The 23,258-nt window shown below is 43.5% G+C and overlaps 2 protein-coding genes across 4 annotated transcripts in view; one reads left to right on the forward strand and one right to left on the reverse strand.

The window, feature by feature from the left end:
• Positions 1 to 3,747, forward strand: part of SLC25A14 (solute carrier family 25 member 14) — a 34,306-nt gene extending 30,559 nt beyond the window's left edge. For all 3 annotated transcript variants that reach the window (XM_028482859.1, XM_028482860.1, XM_007118780.3), the window contains 2 exons: positions 2,245 to 2,325; positions 3,296 to 3,747. In XM_028482859.1, the coding sequence (XP_028338660.1) occupies positions 2,245 to 2,325; positions 3,296 to 3,337 (123 nt within the window). In that variant the 3' untranslated portion in view covers positions 3,338 to 3,747. The remainder of the gene's footprint in view (positions 1 to 2,244; positions 2,326 to 3,295) is intronic.
• A 9,154-nt stretch (positions 3,748 to 12,901) lies between these two features.
• GPR119 (G protein-coupled receptor 119) lies at positions 12,902 to 13,968 on the reverse strand. Its single transcript, XM_007118782.1, has one exon. The coding sequence runs from the start codon at positions 13,965 to 13,967 to the stop codon at positions 12,960 to 12,962; it is 1,008 nt and encodes a 335-aa protein (XP_007118844.1). The 5' UTR covers position 13,968; the 3' UTR covers positions 12,902 to 12,959.
• Between the last annotated feature and the right edge of the window lie 9,290 nt (positions 13,969 to 23,258).

Below are 23,258 nucleotides of genomic sequence, written 5' to 3' on the forward strand. Positions count from 1 at the left end.
TGTTTGTTCTTTAATTCTTCTAGGTCTTTGTTAAACATTTCATGCATCTTCTCGATCTTTGCCTCCATTCTTTTTCGTAGGTCCTGGATCATCTTCACTATCATTATTCTGAACTCCTTTTCTGGAAGGTTGCCTATCTCCACTTTTTTAGTTGTTTTTCTGGGGTTTTATCTTATTCCTTCATCTGGTACAAAGTCCTCTGCCTTTTTATTTTGTCTATCTTTCAGTGAATGTGGTTTTCCTTCCACAGGCTGCAGAATTGTAGTTCTTCTTGCTTCTACTGTCTGCCCTCTGGTGAATGAGGCTGTCTAACAGGCTTGTGCAAGCTTCCTGATGGGGAGGGACTGGTGGTGGGTAGAGCTGACTGTTGCTCTGGTGGTCAGAGCTCAGTAAAACTTTAATCCTCTTTTCTGCTGATGAGTGAGGCTGGGTTCCCTCCCTGTTGGTTGTTTGCCCTGAGGCGACCCAGCACTGGAGCCTACCCGGCTCTTTAGTTGGGCTAATGGTGGACTCTGGGAGGGCTCATGCCAAGGAATACTTCCCAGAAGTTCTGCTGCCAGTGTCCTTGTCCTCATGGTGAGACACAGCCACCCCCCACCTCTGCAGGAGAACCCCCAACACTAGCAGGTAAGTCTGGTTCAGTCTCCTATGGGGTCACTGCTCCTTCCCCTGGGTCCCGATGCACACACTACATTGTGTGTGCCCTCCAAGAGTGGAGTCTCTGTTTCCCCCAGTCCTGTTGAAGTCCTGCAATCAAATCCCACTAGGCTTCAAAGTCTGATTCTCTAGGAATTCCTCCTCCCGTTGCCGGACCCCCAGGTTGGGAACTGACGTGGGGCTCAGAACCTTCACTCCAGTGGGTGGACTTATGTGATATAAGTGTTCTCCAGTTTGTGAGTTACCCACCCAGCAGTAATGGGATTTGATTTTACTGTGATTGCACCCCTCCTACCATCTCATTGCAGCTTCTCCTTTGTCTTTGGATGTGGGGTATCTTTTTTAGTGAGTTCCAGTGTCTCCTGTCTATGATTGTTCAGCAGTTAGTTGTGATTCCGGTGCTTTTGCAAGAGGGAGTGAGCGCATGTCCTTCTCCTCCGCCATCTTGAACCAATCTCTGTGTCATTTAATTCTAATAACCATTCAGTTGGCGTATGTAGGACCTCCACTGTATAAAACAGAAAACTTAAACTCAAAATATTTTACACTATTCCTCGTCTAATCCTCTGGTCATTCATATGAGGTCAGCCATGGCATTATATACACAGAATTTACAGTGATGAAACAGATTCAGAGAAGGACAGTGACTTGCCCAACTCGTCTTCCCCTACTCTGCTTTAGTTTTCTTATTAGGACTTATTATTTGTGAATATAATATATATCAATTTATGTATTCGTTTGTCAGCTCCACTAGAGTATGCACTCCATGAGGGCAGGGAATGTATGTTACCTGTGACTGTGTAACAAATTACTCCAAAACTCAGTGCCTTAATACAACATGCATTTATTATGTCACAGTTTCTGTGGGTTAGGAATTCAGAAGCAGCATAGCTGAATGATTTCAGCTTAGGCTCTCTCATGAGCTAATAGTCCAGATGTCAGCTAGGGTTGTAATCCTCTGAAGGCTTGACTGGGGCTGGGACATCTACTTCAAGGATCACTCATGTAGTTGTCAGCATGAAGGCTTTGTTCCTCTCTGGCTGTTGGCTGGAGGGCTTAGTCTCTCACCACATGGGCTTCTCTTCATGACATGGCAGCTGGCTTCCTCCAGAGTAAACGATCAAAGACAGAACAAGGCAAAACCTCATTATATACAAAACGTCTTTTATAGCATAGCATTGGTGGTGACGTACGTTCACTACTGCCATACTCTATTGGTGACACAGACCAATCCTGATATTTTGTGGGAGGGACTATACAAGGGTGTGAATAACTGCAGTTGGATTTCATTGGGGGCCATCTTGGAGGCTGGCTACCACAGACACTTTCTCTCTTGTTTACTATTATTACTATTATCCCAACATGGAGAAGAGTACTTTGCATATTGTAGGTCCTTAGTAAATATTTGTTGAATGAGTGGGTGGGTGGATTTAGAACACAAAATGTATGTCTTTAGAAAAAGGACCATTCATGGATCCTAAGTTGTTGGGGAGGGGCATGGGAGATGAGTACTAAAATAAAAATAATTGTCAGATGTAAAGTGTAAGGAGAATTCACTCTTATTTTTTTATTATATCTTTCCCTCAGATGTGGAAACATGAGGGCTTTTTTGCACTCTATAAAGGATTTTGGCCAAACTGGCTTCGACTTGGACCCTGGAACATCATTGTATCCTTTTGGAACATGAGAATGAAAGTACATGCTTCAAGCTCCCAGGTAATTCTAGGCTATAGGAAGGAAAATTTGATTATTTGAAGCCTTTAGGCAAGTGAGAATCTATTCAAGCATTCTAATGGTGACCGCTGCAGGTGGAACTAAGTGCAGAAATGGCTTTCAATTGGAGTGTAATACAAACTAAAGGGATTAGAAAAGAAATGCCAAAGTTTCTTTTCCTCTTTAAAACAAACAACAGCAACAAACACAGCCAAATCTGGAAGGGGCTAGGAAGTTTTGGGAAACCCTGCTAGGAGATGTCCACAGGAAGGTCCATGCTGAGGTAGTCCATATTTCCTACCCCTAAGTGTATGACTAAAATAGCTGGGGAAATAATAAGACAGAAAACACTCATAGAGCAGAAGAATCCAGAGCGAAGCAGGGCTCTTTCCTCATGGATGACCTTCCTTCCTTTAGCTGTGTTTGAGTGCCTCCTCTGGGCAGAGCCATGGGTTGGATAGTGTGTGTGGTGGTGTTTGTACAGTGGTGAGCACTTCAGGGTTGAAAAGTAATCCTTGCCCTTGTGGAGTCTATAGGTTAAGGGAGATAGTATCTCCCTCCCTCCTTGGGATTCCTCTGATCGCCTAATGTCTGTAACAGTTACTCTAGCACTGAATTATATGTCGTTGATGTTCTTGGATATTTGTGTGTGTGTGTGGGGGGCTGTTTGCCCCTGAAGAATATAAATATGTTAGAATTTTAATATGTTTATATTGCTAAATGCCAACAATCAAAGTTGGCACATGGTGGGCACTCAACACATGCTTGATTTGCCAGATATTGTTTTAAAAAAAGACTTTTAAGCAAATGCAACTTAGAATAGCACAGACTAAGTACCTCAATTTAAGAGAATGCAATGCACAACTTTAGAACCGGGTTTGGCTTTCAGTATCATCCCAGTGATCTTCCATGACTTACTCTTCAGTTTTTTATTACATACGAGCAGCTCAAGAGGCTTCAGATCTAAGGACTGAATTGTATGTGAGTCAAGCCCTGCCAACCTTTCTACTCTTCTTTTCCCTTTTTCTGTGTTCTAATGTATTTTGACAAAGTTGTAAGTGTTTACTGAACCATTGGTCTCCCAAGGCCCTCCTGATGGAAGAACGATAGGATGGTTCAAAATTGCTCATGTGTTTGTGTTGCCATGTGAACTTTTCCCTTAGAGGAAGTATTAACATTGAGACTCTGGCCCCAGATTGGTATCTTCTGTGAAGATGGATACTGATAGATGACACTCAAAATGACCTTCTCTTCAAATGTGGCTTAAATGTAGTTTGTTAGCCCCAGACTTGGGCTAGAGCAGAAGGTATAGGCCAGGGCAGTTACTGCTATTTATGTTACAGACCTCGGTTCTCATTAAAGTATTTATTGGCAGAATAACTTTGGCTTTGTCTTCATTTACTGTTTTCTCATTTGCCAAATGTTTAATTTATATTCTGTTCTCCAGAAAGCAATAAAGAGAAGGTGACTATGAAGTTGAGTCTGGACCCGCAAAGCACATCTATGGGAATAGACTAAGTACGTCATGCTTTGCCATTGCCATTCATTGTCATAGTGCCACTTGTAAACATCAGACAAGTGGTTCTATCCTAAAGAGTGAATAAACAAACAAGGGGCCCATTTGGAAGTTTCCACAGATAAAATGCTGAAAGAGGCTTAAAATAGAACCCTGTGTCCAGGGTTCTAATTGTCTTACAGGCAAAAAGTTCTGGCTACTTTCTTGTACCAGAATAGTGCCTGCCACATTGTAGGCACTCAAATATTTGTGAGATGAATACTTTAGTTCTTCATCTTTATCCATTCATTCATTTGTTCCACAAACATTTATTGTTATCTATTATGTCTTAGATGCTAGGGATGTAAAATAAATTAAAACATAGTCTCTGATTTCAAGGTCACATTATAGTAGGAGAAACAGACATGTAAGTAGGTACTAAGTACAGTACAGTAGGTACTAAGTACTGTCTGAGAGATGAACTAAGTGCTGTAGAAGCACAGAGGAGGGAACAGCCAATTACCTAGGGGATTGGCCAAAGACTTCATAGTGGAGGTGACAGTTGTGCTAAAAAGCAGATGTTACCAGGTAGATAAGGCAGGGAAGGACATTCCAGGCAGGGGAAGGGGGGAAATTTCAGCGTGGCTGAAATAAAGGGTTATGGTTTTCAAATACCACGTGAGGCAGAATCACCTGGAGATCTTGTGAACATGTAGATTCTTGAATCCTGTCACCTGAGATCCTAACCTTATTTTGGGCAAAGGCATTTGCTTTTGTCATAGGCACTTGACGGAGGGTGATCCTTAGATTGCACTTTGAGAAGCACTTGTAAAGAAATATGGGCTAGGGACTTCCCTGGTGGTCCAGTGGCTAAGGCTCCACCCTCCCAATGCAGGGGGCCTGGGTTCGATCCCTGGTTGGGGAACTAGATCCCGCATGCATGCCACAACTAAGAAGTCCATATGCCGCAACTAAGAGCCCACATGCTGCAACTAAGCCCCGGTGCAGGGCTTCCCTGGTGGCGCAGTGGTTAAGAATCCGCCTGCCAATTCAGGGGACACGGGTTCGAGCCCTGTTCCAGGAAGATCCCATAAGCCGCGGAGCAACTAAGCCCGTGCGCCACAACTACCAAGCCCACGCGCCACAACTACTGAAGCCCGCGTGCCTAGAGCCCGTGCTCTGCAACAAGAGAAGCCACCACAATGAGAAGCCCGCACACCTTGACCAAGAGTAGCCCCACTCGCCGTAACTAGAGAAAGCCCGTGCGCAGCAATGAAGACCCAACACAACCAAAAATAAATAAATAGATTAATTAATTAAAAAAAAAAGATCTGGCGCTGCCTAAATAAATAAATAAATAAATATTTAAAAAAAATAAGGTGATTTGAAAACAGAAAAGTAATGTTAATTTTAAAAAAAGAAATATGGGCTAGAATGAAAGGAAATTAGAATAGTGTGGCCAAAAGGGTCAAATTGTGAAGGATCTCTATATACCCTAAGAAACAGTTTGGCTTTTATCCTGGAGGGAGGGGCCAGGCAAAGGAAGTTTAAAATAGGTAATAATATAACCAGCTTTTATTTTGTAGCAAGATAATCCTTGTGTGGAGGGTAGCCTGGAAGGGAGCAACCCAAACAAGGTTAAGCCCCACTGAGCTCTACTCCCCTTTTTGTACAGGTAGACAAAATAGGGTCCAGAAAAACTAAGACAATTTGTCCTAAGTCACATAGCCTGATTATGGCAGATTTGAGGCTAGCACGTAGTTATCAGATTCCTTCTCTGTCTCATTCTACCACCCCACAGTGTCTTCTTAATTGTCAATCTAAAGTACTACCTTTTCAAAATAAATTTTAATAGACTTAATTTTTCTAGAGAAGTTTTAGATTCATAGCAAAATTGTGTGGAAGATACAGAGATTTCCCGTGTACCTCCTACCCCTGCATACATGCAGCTTCCCCTTGATCAAAATTCCTCACCCAGGGTGATTCATTTGTTACAGTCAATGAACCTACATTGGCACATCATTATCAGTTCACATCCATCATTTATATTAGGGTTCACTCTCAGTGTTATATATACATCCTGTGGGTTTTGACAAATGTATAATGACATGTATCCACCATTATAGTATCATACAGAATAGTTTCACTATCCTAAAAATCATCTGTGCTCTGCGTAGTCATTCTTCCCTCTCCCCCAACCCCCCAGAATCCACTGATCATTTTACTGTCTCTATGGTTTTGCTTTTTCCAGAGTGTCATATAGTCATATAGTTGGAATCAAACAGTATGTAGCCTTCTTAGGCTTATATGGGCTATACTATATATAAGTATATATCACTTAGTAATATATGCTTAAGGTTCCTCCATGTCTTTTCATGGCTTTATAGCTCATTTTCTCTTTTTTCTTTCTGGATGTACCACAGTATATTTATCCATTCACCTACGGAAGGACGTCTTGGTTGCTTCCAAGTTTTGGCAATTATGAATAAAGCTGTTATAAATATTCATGTGCAGGCGTTTATGTGGACGCAAGTTTTTAGCTCATTTGGTTAAATACCAAGGCGTGCAATTACTGGATTGTATGGTAAGCGTATGTTTAGTTTTGTAAGAAACTGCTAAACTATCTTCCAAAGTGGCTTATAAAGCTTTTATGTGCCAGATACTGTTTTGAGTGTATTATGTTTATAAAACTGTTTACATCCTTTCAACGACCCTATGAGATAGGTACTGTTCTTATTTTTCAGGTGAGGAACTGAGGCACAGAAAGGTAAAAACTTCATTCCTAGGAAATGGCAGAGCCAGGATTCTAACCCAGGCCATCTGGGTCACGAGCCCATGCTTATAATCACCATGCTAGAGGTGTACCGACTCAGCCTTGTCCAGGGTCACTTAAAGTTTATGGCAGGTAAAGAGTACTGATTTCATTAGTTCCCCTGTCTTTACAGCACCCTGGGAGAAAGAAGGTCAGTGGTCGTTGTGGTTGATCACTCTTTGACACTTAACTGTAAGACTAGATTTAAATTACTTTCCTAGACACCTGTGACTGAAAATATATCATTTTCTTCTTATTCTCCACTTTCTACTGCTTCCTTATGTTTCCTTTGTTGGCCTTTCTTCTCCTTGACCTCCTTCCTCACTAGCCCCCCTTCTTCCCCAGTCTAAGTGAGCATACCATACACACAGGAGTTTGTTCTTGTTGTATGTAATACTATTTATTGAAGAACTTAGAATTATTGATACAGATGTCACTAATTTCTTTTTTTTAAGTCTTTATTGAATTTGTTACAATATTGCTTCTGTTTTATGTTTTGTTTTTTGGCCCCCGAGGCATGCGGGACCCGCACCCCCTGCATTGGAAGGTGAAGTCTTCACCACTGGACTGCCAGGGAAGTCCCAGATCGCACTAATTTCAAATTGAGTAATTTGGACATGGGGCTAGACTTCTCACCCTCTTTCCTGCCATGCAAAGAAGTCTGTTGTTAGGCTTATAAATTTATGGGAGGAATGATTAAACTTCTAAGAACCTGATTATAAATACTTCTTTTCTATTCACTAAAACATATCCCTTAAGGGATAATATTTTTGATCTTCATATCTTCTCAGTTAGAATGGCCACTCGCATTAATCTTAATTCCTGAGGTTTCAGTAAAGGATATCTCTTCTCTATCCAGTGTCTCAGCATCAGAATTCAGTTGTATTTGGGGCTGTGCCTAACTCATTATAAACACTCTTCATGCATCCTTGGCTCTCCCGTTTATTTAGTAAATAAGAAAAACAATTTAACACATCATTGCATAAGATTACTAAGGGACCTGGTAATCTTAAAGTGGTAGTTGGAATTTTGGATTATGAGCCCGTTTTCCACATTTGAAATAACCTCACAGCCATTCAGCTTAAATTTCTTGGTTCAGTTTTCTTACTTTTTAAACCACCTCTGAGATGACATCAGTTTGCTCTTCCATAGGATGTGCTTTAGTATTTGTCGAATGGCTCAGTGGGCAAATCCGCAAAACTATTATGAGTGGTAAAAGCACAATGAACAGTTTTGTAAGATAGCATGGCATTTTACTGGGCCAATGACTGTCATCTCAGCATGTTCATCATCTTTTTAGTGCCGTAATGTCAACTCAGTTGAGATAGAACTGGAACCAATATGGATTTATTATATTAAATGGGAAATATAATTCAATCATGGAACTATTGGGTATCATACACCAAATGAAAACAAACCTAAAAAAATAGAGAACCCCCCAGCCCCCAGGTTCTTGGTCTGATTTTAGTCCCTCTGGAGCTTTGGAGCAAATGAATTCTGCACGCCCCATTGTGTAGAAGGCATTTTGAAAGAAACAGGAACTGCTTTGTGCATTAAAACAGACTCTGAGACCCTTAGCAGCTGCATTAGTTGTTTCTAGGACTCCTCGTGAGAGGGCTCTTTGAGCTCAGTGGCTGCTTATGGTCCCAACAGCTTGTAAATCCAGTGAACATATGGCTGGCTAGTAGCATGTTAAGCTCTCCCACACTTCACCCTGCCACAGTGGATCCATTAGGTGGAGCACATCCTTCCTGGTCAGCAAGGCTGCGAGACTATGGCTTCGAGGCTTCAGCTGCATCAAGACCTGGCTCCTGGCTCCATGTGATCATATTTTCATATTCTTGTGCCTATTTAGCATTTTATGGTATTGCACAAAGCCACTATCAGAAGATTTTAAGAGTGAAAACACACTGAAATTGGTATCTGTATATCACACGATGCTGTGTCAATGATGCAGTTGTCCTGTGAGGGATGTTGTTAGACTGCTGTGTCCCATTAGTCCAGAATTCTGGATTTGCAGATTAACTCTAGCAGTAGGGCATAGCAACAGGTTTCCTTTTGTTAAAAAAAATCCTGGTCAGCCCCCTTGGTATGGTTTATGCTTTCAGGAAGCCATGCACTTTTATTTCTTTGAGATATTCATATCACTGTGGTCTGTTCATTTATGGCTCACTTTTGACTTCTCATAGCAAATATCCTAGGGAAACATTACCCTTCAAGAAAGGCCAGCAAAAGTATGAATCAAAATTCTTATAAGTGTTTAATGCTCCTTGACCTAGTAATACTACTTTGGAGAATTTTATCTTAGGGGATTAAACAGACATGTCAACGATTTATATACAAGGGTATTTACAGTGGTATTATAACAGTGAGAAATTGGAAATAACATAAATGTACAACTATAGAAAAATGGTTAAAATATTATATACTCATGTTGAAAACATGCAACCCTTAGAACTCATGTTTTTGAAGAAAGCTTAATGACATAGGAAAATAGCACAATATATATATATATATATATATATATATTTTTTTTTTTTTTTTTTTTTCCGGTACGCGGGCCTCTCACCGTTGTGGGCTCTCCCTTTGCGGAGCACAGGCTCCAGACGCGCAGGCTCAGCGGCCATGGCTCACGGGCCCAGCCGCTCCGCGGCATGTGGGATCTTCCCGGACCGGGGCACGAACCCGCGTCCCCTGCATCGGCAGGCGGACTCCCAACCACTGTGCCACCAGGGAAGCCCCACAATATAATATTAAGTGAAGAAAACAGATGAAGGAAAATAACAGTGATCATCTCTGGGTGGTATAATTATGGGTACCTTTATGATTTTCTGTATATTCAAAAATTTCTAAAATGAAAAAAATTGCTTTTATAATCAGAAAAAAAAATGAACATCATGTATACATCAATATATAGCTCTAAAAGAAATCCAGGAAAGCTGGAGTAGTTTTAGCACCTAGCCCTCAATAAATGCTTGTGGGGTAGGTAGATGGATGGACAGATGAATGAATGAATGCCAGCTGACACTTGTAGGTGCCATCATTGAGTTTATATGATTGCAAGAAATAACAAATGAAGATTTATTAATTAAAAGGAGAAGATTCCAGACCAGTCAGCCATTTGAAGGATGACATGGAACGTACTGAAGGAGTCACAAAATAAGTGAGTGGCTGATGGCAGCAAGGGCTTGGGTCTGGCCTTGGGTCCATTGCTGTTCTCATTGCCCAGCTGTCAACACCATGTTTCCTCTTGTTCTGTGTGTTCTTGAAGTATCTCTCGAGCCTGCTGTTTTCACTGGTCTCTGTTTAGTTTGGCCAGTGACTGAGCAAGTGAGTCACAAGTTCATTTCCCATGTGAACCAGTAAACACTTCATCATATAGGAAGAAGATATCCAAGGCTAACTCTGTCTGGCCAACTCTCAGAGATGGGCTTTTTGGTCATGTGGACAAGCAGGAGAGTGTTGGTGGATCAGGGCAACTTGCCTCTAACATTTGTGAAACCACTCAAAATGCCCCTGTCCAGAGGGCTGTGTGTACTGTTCTTGAGGGTAGTCCTCTGAAACGGAGGTGTGCTGTACATAACATTAGCTACCCAAGGAATTAGTATAAAACTTAGTCATGTCACAATGTTTTTAACGGATTCACAATAAGCTTTTCATGGAAATTATAGATGGGACCAATTGATCTACATTCTGTCCTACAAGGTCTTAATATCTTTTTGGCTATTTTGATCAAATTGCTGAACAGGATCTGGCTTCTCTGCAAGTCCATCAGGAGACAACATTGGATGTGTGAATGAAATCTAAATGTCTCCACTCCAGTGCATTCCCTTATCTGTACAGGAGCCTGCATCAAAGAAAGCCATTAGACTCTTTAGCATAGCATTCTGTATCTCTGCTCTTGGCGGCTTATTAAACACAGTGTTCTTAATTGCGGTTACTCTTAAACCCAAGAATATGATAACAGTGCCTTGTTTATATCTGCTCTGTCTTGATCCTGCTAAAGTATTAGATTTATGTTTGTCTTTTCCAGCCTGAGTCACCTCTCATCACTCATTTTTCCTAATGTCTGCAGATGTGACGGATTCCCTTAAATTGGTCAGCTGGATGTTTTATTCTTTAGGTTTTTTAAGGAAGAGGAAGAGAACATTTTCTGAGCACTAACAATGTGCTGTGGTGTACTAGGCATTTTCATATGCATTGTCTGAGTTACTCGTCACTATAGCCAAATAAGGTAGGCATTATCATCCCAATTTTACAAATGAGGAAACTGTGGCTTTGAGAATTTAAATGACTGAATCATAATTTGAACACTGGTCTGTTGGATTTCAAAGCCTGTGATTTTCCCACTGCGCACAGTGACTCCCAGGAATAGCAGGGTTTTTTTAGACCTGAACCTCATCACACAACAATCAGCTGGCCTCCCCTCAGCTCCTGCCTTTCTCCTGTAGCTAGCTTCCATTCCACTTTGCTTGTGTTACCTTGGGAAGAACAGTCCTTTGCAGCAAGGCCAGGAAGTTAAGCTTTGAACCACCAATAAGCAGGGCATTGATTTGAGCCTGCTTTCAATTTTGTACCCAAACCCAGTTACTATTTGTGTTTGTATTTGGTACCAAATCCCAGACAAATCAATTCATACTGTTTTGGTTTCTTCTGCCCTTTTTTGTTGTCCACTCAGCAGCTTTCTAGGGAGATAATCTAGTTGAGGGCCTTAAGAGACAAACTCTCTAGGAATGTACTGTGGAGACCAGGAGGTTGTGGAAAGGGTTACAGGAAAGCTCAGGAAGGCTGAGCGTGGTTCCTGGGTTTCTTCCCCACTCTATTCTTGTAGTTTCTGCTGCCAGGGTTGCCCAGGGGGAGCCTGAGTATAATTCCCAGTTGCCAACAGTCATTTTCTGTACCTACAAGAAAGCAGGATAAGGCTGGTCTCCTGGGCCATTTTGGAGACATCCTCTTATGCAACTGAGTTTCTTAGGAAAAAGCAAATTTGGGAGTAAATGGAAGAAGGTCAAGCTCTGAGGAGCAAAGTGGGTCCAGTGTGGAGGGCTTGGCAGTGCATTTTTGGTACCTACCCCTTTTTTCCCTTTCTTTCCTTTCAATGTCTCAGAATTTGTGGTTTGGCATCGTCATCAGCAAGTAGCTACAAGTGACCTAAGAGGCCAACTGAGGGGAAGGGGCACCACAGAGTTAGGAAGGTGGTGGGTTGGAGGGGTAACAGTAGAAATAATTACAAGACAGGTGATTCGCCAAAGAAACACTTTTTTTTTTTTTTTTTTGCGGTACGCGGGCCTCTCACCGCTGTGGCCTCTCCCGTTGCGGAGCACAGGCTCCGGACGCGCAGGCTCAGCGGCCGTGGCTCACGGGCCCAGCCGCTCCGCGGCACGTGGGATCTTCCCGGACCGGGGCACGAGCCCGTGTCCCCTGCATCGGCAGGCGGACGCGCAACCACTGCACCACCAGGGAAGCCCAGAAACACTGTTTTGAACACCGTGAAGTGTGGAAAAAGACAAGCGTTAGTATCTAATTCAGGTTCCTACATTTATACGACCTCACTACATAAAATGTCTGATTTACATCAGGGAGGGCAGGACTCCTCATTTCACCAAAGCAATCACTGTAGTACACAGTTAAAAAGAACAGAACCTCAGTTCTCTAGTGCTGTGCTGTCTAAGATGATAGCCACTGGCCACATGTAGCTCTTGAGCATTTGGCACATGGCTAGTTTGAACTGAGATATTCTGTAAGGGTAAAATACACACCAGACTTCAAAGATTTAGCATGAAAAAAATAGGGTAATAATCTTTTATATTGATTACATGTTGAATTAATGTTTTAGATATATTGAGTTAAATGAAACATTATTTTCGCCTGCTTTTTTTTTTACCTTTTTAACATGACTACTAGAACATTTAAAATTACATAGGTGGCTTGCATTAGACTTCTGTTAGACAGCGCTGCTCTAGTGTATTCAAAAATAAGATTTGAGTTTAAGCATCTTGCCAGTAGTATACTTCTTGCTTTAAGTAAGTATACCTCTACAGGAGAAACAGACTCATTGCAAAAGAAGGCCAGGGAGGCATGGAGATTTGCAAATGGGGAAGCTGATTATAGAGGGAAGTCAGCACCCTGCCTTAGTTACCTCTCAGTCTGAGGTAAGGAGGTACAGGGGGTGGTCAGTTGCTGGAAGCAAGTGCTCTCTTTTCCCTAGCTCCATCTGATCTCCTAGCTGGGGCTCTGAGAAGGGAGAGAGGGGCACTTTGAAACTTGTCTGCCCTTACCATCTTAGCCATCAAGCTCTGAGTGGGAGATGGTGGTGATGTGACGGGCACTTTCCCCGGGCCCCTGTGGGCCACCGTCCCTGGCCGAGAGAAGGAGGAGGAATGCGGTGAGCCCCTTCTTCATTCCCAGGGCCATCTGGGAGAACTGTTGCCGTATCTCCTTCTGCCAATAGGCATAGATGAGTGGGTTGAGCAGGGAGTTGCCCATACCAAGCAGCCACAGGTACCGTTCCAGCACTGGGTAGAGGTGGCACTCCTGGCAGGCCACCTGCACAATGCTAGTGATAAGGAACGGGGTCCAGGACAGAGTGAAGCTGCCAATGAGAACGGCCACAGTGCGGACAGCCTTGAAGTCACTGACGGTCCGTGGGGGCCGGTGAGCCCCGGCCGGGGCTCCCGCCTGCTTTGTCTTGCGGATCTGCTGGCTGTGCGTGGAAGCAATCTTGAGCATGTCACAGTAGAAGAAGACAAAGAGGAGCAGGGCTGGGAAGAAGCCAACGCAGGAGAGGGTGAGCACGAAGCACGGGTGAAACACAGCGAAGAAGCTGCAGGGCCCCTTGTAGGCGGTCTGCTGGAATACGCGGACCCCGAGTGGGAGGAAGCCAATGAGGTAAGACACCAACCACAGCCCGGCAATGCAGGCCCCGGCCATGAGCCCATTCATGATCTGGAAATAGCGGAGGGGCTGCTTGATGGCAAGGTACCTGTCAAAGGCAATCAGCATGACCGTGAGGACAGAGGCAGTTGCAGAAGAAGTGACAAATGCCATCCGAAGGCTGCACAGGGTCTTCTGTGTGGGCCGAGCCGGGCTGGAGAGCTGGTCTGTGACTAGGCCAGAGATGGCCAGGCCAAGCGAGGTGTCGGCCACAGCCAGATTCAAGGTGAAGCACAGACCGACACCATCATTCTTGTGGATCAACGACAGCACAGCCATGGCCACTAGGGCATTAACAGCAATAATGAGGGAGGCCAGGATAGCAAGGATCACTCCAAATGAGAAAGATGACTCCATGTCTTGACGTGGCAGTATTTCCACTTACCAGGGCATGCTGGCTCTCCAGCTCAAAGTCTCACGCGGGGAGGCAGAGCAGTGGGTTCAGAGCTACAACGCAGTGCTGGCCATCGCTGGCAGTCCAGGCCGGCAGCTTCCTTTCTTTGGGATACTGCTGGTCACTGAGAATCACTCCCCGTCTCGTTTTCAGTCCTCAGGCTCTTGCCTCTCCAACTCTCTGAAGGCAGCAGTCCCAGCGCAGATGCCTCCCTGGGTCCTGAGCTAGTCCCTCCTCCTACCAGCAAGTTACTAGACAACTCCCAAGTACCTGCTGCCCGTTGTCTCGCCAGGCTCTCTCCCTTCACCAATGTTTCAAGGACTTTGTTTGGAGAGACTCGGTCATTCATCAGGTCTTCCGTCTGGCAGAAGATATAATTGACTCTAATCACACTCTTTCTTTCTCCATAGCTTGATCTTAGATGTCCACTTCTTTTCTTCCTAAGCCTCAAGTTCCTAAGCCTCTAAGCCTTGTTAAGTTAGCTTAACAACTAACCTCAGTTTAATTAAGCATTTGCTTAATAACGAATTCTCAGTTACTATTATGACTGCTTTTAATCAAGCAAGATGATCATAATCAATTGAAGTGGGAAGTGGGGCAGGCAAGCTATTTTAGGGTCCAGCATACTTTCAGGGGAGTTACCACACGCTTAGGCTGTTTCTTTTTCTTTTTAACATCTTTATTGGAGTATAATTGCTTTACAATGGTGTGTTAGTTTCTGCTTTATAACAAAGTGAATCAGCTATACCTGTTGTTTCCTAACACCGCAGATTCTAATTCTTTCAAATAGGGTGTGCTGGTCCCCTATTTCTCATCCCTCAGAACTTGATTAGTTGAGGATTCAGAAGGGCAGGAAAAGCAAAACAGAATTTTTACTAGCTGTCATTCAGTTTAGAATAGAGCCTACTCCCTGTCAAGAGCTGCTGTCTATTGGGTATACTCACTGAGCACTTTTTCTGCACTATGTTGGACCCTGTCTCTGGTCATGAGTTGTGGCTGCCAGTCTTGTACTTTTCTTTGTTTCTTTCGTTTTTTTTCCAGGCCACACCGTGAGGCATACAGGATCCCTGACCAGGGATTGAACCCATGCCCCCTGCAGTGGAAGTGTGGAGTCCTAACCACTGGACCGCCAGGAAATTCCCTGCCTTCTACTTTCTCGATCCTGTAGCCTTGCCTTTCTTTTTTAGAAAAAATTTATTTCATTGAAGTATAGTTGATTTACAAAGTTGTGTTAATTTCTACAGTACAGCAAATTGATTCAGTTATACATATATACACGTTCTTTTTCATATTCTTTTCCATTATGGTTTATATTGCAGGGTATTGAATATATTTCCCTATGCTGTGCAGTAGGACCTTGTTTATCCAACCTATATATAATAGTTTGCACCTGCTAATCCCCAACTCCCAACCCCTCCCTTCCCCACCTTCCCTCCCCCTTGGCAACCACAAGTCTGTTCTTTATGTCTGTGAGTCTATTTCTGTTTTGTAGGTAAGTTCATTTGTGTCATATTTTAGATTCCACATATAAGTGATATCATATGGTATTTGTCTTTCTCTTTCTGACTTACTTCACTTAGTGTGATAATCCCTAGGTCCATCCATGTTGCTGCAAATGGCATTATGTCATTCTTTTTTATGGCTGAGTAATATTCCATTGTATGTATGTACCACATCTTCTTTATCCATTCATCTGTTGATGGACACTTAGGTTGCTTCCATGTCCTGGCTATTGTAAATAGTGCTGCAGTGAACATTGGGGTCCATGTATCTTTTTGAATTAAAGTTTTCTCTGGATATATGCCCAGGAGTGTGATTGCAGGATCATATTAGCCTTGTTTTTCTTGATCCTGTAGACTTGAGGTATCTCTGGGACAGGAGAAGGGGAGGTGAGCTCCATTCTGGAAAGTATCTACTCTAATGTTTGGTTGTGGAATTTTCCATTTTCCAGGGATAGAGTTAGGCCAAAGGGCGGCAGTGTTGCTGAGGCAGGTGAGATGGGCCCAGGGAGGGCAGCTGTGTAGCTCACTGCTATTTTAGATTGTATATCCATTTGCTCAGGTACATTAGAACTAACCTTTTGCCTGCTACTCTCATCTTGGATACCAAGAAGAGAGGGGTGGGGAGAAGAGTGGTTAGAAGCTTGTTTACTCAGTTCAGGTCAGAGCACAAATGGGAAAGGTTAGTGTTTTAAGTGGGGGAGTGAAGAGCAAGGTGCAGAGTTGGAAGCAAATATTATATTCCAGGATGTTTTGACAGTCTGAGAGGGCCTTTGGCAGATGTCTCTCTTACAAAGGATCAGAAAGGTTGTGGTGTGGGGACTTGGTATTCTGGTTGCCAACCTGAGAACTGTTTTTATTCTTTGGTACATCCATTAGGAGGCTGGTTTCAGTCGCTTAGCACCTGGCCTAATGTTATACCTGGATCTAAGATGTGCTTTTGTTTCCCCAGCCCTTGACTCTATGCGTGGAGTCAAGGTGGCCCTTTTCAAACCCATGCTGAAACTCAAGAGTGTATCAGAATCCCCTGGAGGGCTGGTTAACACCCAGATTCTTGAGCCTCACCTCCAGAGTTTTGAGTGTGTTAGTTCTGGGGTGGGCCCAGGAATCCGCATTTCTAACAAGTTCCCAGGTGATGCTGATGTTGCTCTAGTGAAATGCTCTAGTGAAACGGTTCTTAATCTTCGCTGTGCAGTGGAATCACTTGTTGATTCCAAAACTAGTGATGTTTGGGTCACACACCACGGGATTCTGATGTCATTAGTCTGGGATTTGACCTCTGCATCTGGAGTTTTAAAAGGTCCGCAGGTGATTCTAATATTCAGCCAGGGGTGGGAACCACTGTCAAATGGCAGAAGCACAGGCTCTAGAGTCAGGGCACCTGGGGGCCAGCCTAATGCTATTTCTGTGCTTTTGTGTGGACAAATGACTTCACCTCTCCGATTTAGCTTTGGCTTCCTCATGTGTGACATGGGGACAGTAATACCTACCTCTCAGTGTTGTGGGTATAGTAAAAATGAGATATGATGGATGCAAAAAGGCTTTATGAACAGTAAAATGTTACACAGGTATTTTTCTTGATTTTCTTCTATCCTCTTGTGAATCAAAGGGTGTATCAGATCAGGAACATTGGTATGACCTGACAGCTTGGTAGAAATGCAAATCTCAGGCCCTGCCCAAGACTTACTGATGCAGAGTCTGAATTTGAACAAGATCTCCAGGTGATCTGTAGGCATGTTAAAGTTGTCCTTTCCTCTCTCCTACTGTCAGGTGCCTGGTTGTATTAGTTTCATTTTGCTGCTGTAACAAACTACCACAAACACAGCGGCTTAAACCACACAAATTTATTATCTTAGTTCTCAGGATCAGAAGTCCCAAACTGGTCCCACAGGCTCAAATCAAGGTGTTGGTAGGGCTGCATTCCTTCGGGAGCCTCTAGCGGGGAATAATTTCCTTGTCTTTTTCAGCTTTTAGAAGCTGAGCACATTCCTTGGCTCATGGCACATCACTCAGACCTCTGCTTCCATAATCACATCTCCTCTGAGAAGGGTAAGAACCCTTCTGTCTCCCTCTTTTAAAGGACCCTGTGATTACTTTGAGTCTACCTGGATATCCATGATATCCTCCCCATATTAAGATCCTTAATCACATCTGCAAAGTGCCTTTTGTCATGTAAGGTAAAATACTCATAGGTTCTGGGGATTAGGATGTGAACATCTTTGTGGTATGGGGACCATTATTCTGCCTATCGCACCAGTATTCTCTGCTGCCCAGGTCTCTTTTCCCTCCATCCCCAACAGATGCTCTTCTCAGTCTACTCTTCCTTTGCTCATACCCTAGACAGTTATTTGTTTTCTTTTAGCCATTAACACTTTCCTGTTTTCTGTCTCGGGAACCCACGTGCTGATTCAAACTAATTTAGGCATCCTTGGAAAACAGTGAGCTCTCTGTCATTGGAGGTATGCAAGTAAAAGATGAATGCCCACCTGTCAGGAGGGCCTTAGAAGGAGATTCTGCAGTGGTGCAAAACATCATTATTCCCACTGAATTGTCTTTCACTCCCTGCACAATCTGTTTTTGATGGGCCTCCAAGAGTCTCCCTTAGCTCTCTCCCTTCATTCTTAGCTACCCCCATCTCTGTGTTTCCCTTGGTATTTTCTACCCCCTTTCCCACACCACCACCTGGTCTCAGCTGTGTGTCCTAGGTCATAGCCACAGAGAACATGGTTCCTTCCTGGGAGGTTGGTTGCTGGTCCTTACGGTCCTGGAGCAGACCGAGGACTCCTGAGTCTCCAGTGTGGAGCATTGACAAGGCAAACAAGCTGGGGTTGAGAGAGGGAAGAACAAAACGGCTTATTCTCTGGTCAAACTATCCTATAACGAATGCATTAACGGCTGGTCACAGTGAGCTGTCACCAAGGATGCAACAGGGCACTTCATCCACCCCGAGGGAATGGGACCAAGGGCCACAGGTTTCAGCTGGAATGGGAGTGCAGGAGATGCCAGGCTTCAACAGAGCCTGGCTTTGGAGCCAGGCTCGTGGGAGAGGAGCTCTAGGAAGATATTCAAGACAAGTCACACCTGATTTCTCATGGTGCCTAGACCCGCCATCTGCCGGCGATGGTTTAGCTGCATCTTGCCCAGGACTTTAATATCTTTTCCTGAATGAGTAGACTGGTACATCCATTACTGTGAAATATTATGCAGTGCTGTGAAAAGAATGGGATGGGTTTATATGTCCTGACACAGAGAGACCTCCAAGACATGTTGTTGGTTGATAAATCAAGTCGCACATCAATGTGTAGAGTCTGAACCCACTTATGAAAATAAAACCCCAAACCTCAGCTAAATGTATAGAGAGGAGATTGTTAACAGTGAATGAATAACCGTGAGGAGGGGAGTGGTATTGACGGGGTGAAGAGAGACCATCACGATTTACTTTGAATACTTCTTACTTGTTATATATTCTCATAGTGAGGATGTATTCATGTAATTTCAAAAGAAAAAACCTCCTCAAAACTCCCCCTTCCTATTCCAACTCAGGCACCAGCTTGCAAAGGCCTTTTTCGGACTCTACAGACATGCACACACACACATTCTCAGACAGCCATTTCCAACTGTTCCCTGAGGAAGATCTGGGGGTAAGATTTGGGGGTTGCAGAAGGGGTGGGGGTTTGTAACAATGCCTGGGGGTATGTGGAATCTGAGAGGATTATTGTTAATATTAGTAATACCTACATTTTATCACACACACTTTACATGCGTGATCTCATTTATTCCTCACAATATCCCCGTGACGTGATATTATCACCAACGCACATGGAAGTTCATTGAAGCTAATTAAACTGCTCAGGGTTCCACAGCTAGCAAGGGGTGGAACTGGGGTTTGAACCCAGGTCTGCCAAGCCTCAGAGTCTATATTCTTCTAACTCTGTCAGCTGCTCTCTTCAGAATTGTAACGTTATTATAGAAATGTAAATTGCTGACCAGAGAAAGGGTGAAAGCTGTGTGGCATCATCTGAAGGCTTTGAAAACCTGTGCCCAGCCTCATGAAGAATGCTAGCCCTCACCAGATACAAGAAGAATGCTGCCAGCCTACATGCAATGTCATTGTGACTTGAGCCAAGACAGGCCCGTCCTGTGCTTCTTTTCTGAGGGCTTTGCTTGCCCCTCAGCTTGTCTCTCTGATCGCCCATCTGATCTAGTCTTTTCAATGATGTGTCTCAGTGATCTGGCTTCTCTGCCCTGTGGCCCACCCACTCCTTTCCCTAATCTGCAGACTGTCTCCTACTCTCTGGATCAGTGTTTCTGGATCATTCCTGCTAACTAGCTTCTTCACCTTGGTCTCGATATGTCATTCTGTGATATGGTTCAGCAACAGAGCACCCCAGAAAAAGTCTGGCTCAGATAGTGGAAATGAGGACAGTAAAAGCTGATCATGCAGGGAGCATTTTGGAGAATAGGGAGTGTGGAGCACTAGGCATTGGGTTGGAGATGGACCTGATTAGGCAGGCTCCTGTCATCCCTCAAAATGCTTTTCCATTCAGCTCCAGTTGGATTGGCCCAGCTCTGTTCCTCACCCCATCTGGTCTGATTGTGCCATTCAGTTCAGTTCAGCACACACACTCCATAGGCCTGCATGCCAATGGGGATTTAACATCATGGATTTAGAGTAAATGTGATTTGTGATTACAGGGGGCTCCTCTTGGATCAGAGCCATTTATCTCCCAGCAATTTCTTCTTTACTCTCTCACTTTCTACTCTGGAACTGGATTCTGCTTTCAAAGTCAGCTTATCAGAAATCTTGGCTGCTTCTGAAATTTGTGGTGCTTGACGTGTGGAAAGCTGCTGCTCTGGGCAGTGGAGGAAGGGGAAAATGACAGCCGGGTGGTAAAAGGACATCTGTCGTGTGTCTTCTAGAAGGCATACTCACCCCTGGAAGCAACTTGGCCTCTTGCTCCTCAAGAGTTCAGGATTCTCTGTCCACTTACCTGGGATTCTACCTAAAGCATCAGATTGCCAGGGGCCAACAGTTGTGCTGAGCCTGGCGGGGAGCCCATAGGGATGCACTTGTGCTTCCAGTTCACCAACACCTGACTCACATAACTCATGCCAGTCTGCTTTGCAGACTGCTCTCAATTATCTGTGGATGACGCTATTGACAGATAATCAAAGGTGCTTATCTAAGGCAGTTATCCTTAGCTGTTATTGTGGTATTTTTTAAAAACTGAAGTATAGGTGATTTACAATGTTGTGTTAGTTTCAGTTGTACAGCACAGTGATTCAGTTATACATACGTACATATATTTATACACATATGTAATCTTTTTCAGATTCTTTTCTAAGTTATTACAAAATATTGAGTACAGTTCCCTGTGCTATACGGGAGGTCCTTGTTGTTTACCTATTTTCTATATAGCAGTGTGTATATGTTAATTCCAAACTCCTAATTTATCTCCCCACCCACCTATCCCCTTTGGTAAAGGTAACTTTGTTTTCTATGTCTGTGAGTCTATTTCTGTTTTGTAAATAAGTTCATTTGTATCATTTTTTAGATTCCTCACATAAGTGATACATGATATTTGTCTTTGTCTGACTTACTTCGCTTAGTATAATAATCTCTAGTTCCATCCATGTTGCTGCAAATGGCATTATTTCATTCTTTTTTTCATGGTTGAGTAGCATTTCATTGTTTATATATATACCACATCTTCTTTATCCATTCATCTGTCGATGGAAATTTAGGTTGCTTCCATGTCTTGGCTATTGTAAACAGTGCTGCAGAGAACATTGGGGTGCATGTATCTTTTTGAATTCCGGTTTCCTCCGGAGGTACATGCCCAGGAGTGGGATTGCAGGATCATATGGTAACTTTGTTTTTAGCTTTTAAAGGAACTTCCATTAGTGGCTGCACCAATTTACATTCCCACCCACAGTGTAGGAGGGTTCCCTTTTCTTCATACACTCTCCTAGCTGTTGTTTTTGAATCATAGAACCTTTTAAAAATCTGATGGAAGCTGTGGACCTCCTTGTAAAAAAATGCACATGTTCATGTACATACACATCATACAAACAAATTCAGGGTCTTCATAGACTCCCCGAAGCCCACACATGGATTCACGTTAATATCCCAGGAAGAGATGATAAGATCCTCTGTTAACACAATGCATCATTTCTTATTCCCTTTAGTCCTCCAGGAAACCTACAAATCAGGACCAGATCTTTTAAACAAATACATTTAAACAGCTTTCTTTAACTCAAGTAAAGTGTGGCCTGCATCCATTTTTGTAGCCTTCTGTTTTGCTTCCATCAAGCAGCATTGCCCCTAAGTCTCCAGTGTGGGAACAGGTTAGTACAGGATGGCATGCTGCTTAGATTTATGGGTCCTCTTGAGTCAGCCTTCCTGATGGTGACATTGTTTTTGGATCAACTGAAATAAGTGGATGAAAACACTGAAAAATTAAAGGTGCTTCTACCAAGAGATCTTTTCTTTAGTGTCTGACAATGTTGATCACCTTTCACTCTTCTTGAATCCTACTTTCTCCTGATGTTTCATCTTCATCTGTCATCCTCCTCCTCGTCTCCTTTGTTGGCTCCTCAGGCACACTGACTCAACAGTTTACCACTGAATTCATAATCTTTCTCCCAAACCAGTCTTCCTCCCTGCCTTTCTTGCCTCGGCAGAATGTCACTACCCAGCTAGTCTTGAACCAGAAACCTAAGCGTCATCCCCAGATCTCTTGCCTGAATTATTGCAGAGCTTCCTAACTAGTCTTCCTGCTTCTACCTTAGGCATCCCCCCCCCGCACTTCCCCACTCCTGGCCACCTCCAATCTGTGGCCAAAGTGATCCTGCTAAAATGTAAGTCAGACTAAAATCCTTCGGTGGCTTCCCACCTCACATTGAGTAAAATCCAAAGTTGCCGCCCAACATGGCCATGCCTGATTTGCTCCCCTGACCCCCGCTTATCCTGTGCATAGTGGCTAAGGGTACAGACTTTGGAGCCACACTATCCTGGCTCTCCCAGTGTGTGACCTAGGGTAAGTGACTTAACCTCTCTGTGCCTCAGTTTCCTCATCGGCAAAATAGGGATTACAGTATCTCCTTCATAGGGCTGTTGTCAGAAGTAAATGAATTAATATGTGTAAAGTACCTCGAACAATGTCTGGTACATGGTGAGTATTAAATTGGATTTTGTTAAATAAGCAAAAATCTGTCATTCTTTCCCTTGCCTGCTCCTTTCCAGTCACTCTGGCCTCCTTGTTGTTTCTCACACTCCTGTCTCAGGACCTTTGCACGTACTGTTCCTGCTACCTAGAACAGTCTTCTCCCAGATACCCCCATGGCTTGCTCCCCATCTTCTTGCAGATCTCCGCCTCCATGTCACTTTATCGGGGGGGGGCTTCTTTGACTGACACCCTTTATAAAATACCAATACTCTCTCACTCTCTGCCCCCTAATGCTGCTTTATCTTTCCTTCATAGCATTTATCAACATCGAATGTATATTTATATGTCTGTTTTCCTTCTTCCCCAACAAGAATGTAAACTCCATAAGGACAGGAATTCCACTTGCCTTGTTTACTGTTATAACCCCAGCACTTAGAACAGTGTCTAGCATATAATAGTTGCTCAATAAATATTTGGTGAATGAATGAATAAAAGACAAAAGCAAGAAAATTAAGATCATGCTCTTTCTGCCAAGATTACACGGCAATAAAAAATGTGATAAAGGTAAGATAGCTGGATAATGGTA

The sequence above is a fragment of the Physeter macrocephalus genome, chromosome 21 (assembly GCF_002837175.3).
Source record: "Physeter macrocephalus isolate SW-GA chromosome 21, ASM283717v5, whole genome shotgun sequence".
NCBI lineage: Eukaryota > Metazoa > Chordata > Mammalia > Artiodactyla > Physeteridae > Physeter > Physeter macrocephalus.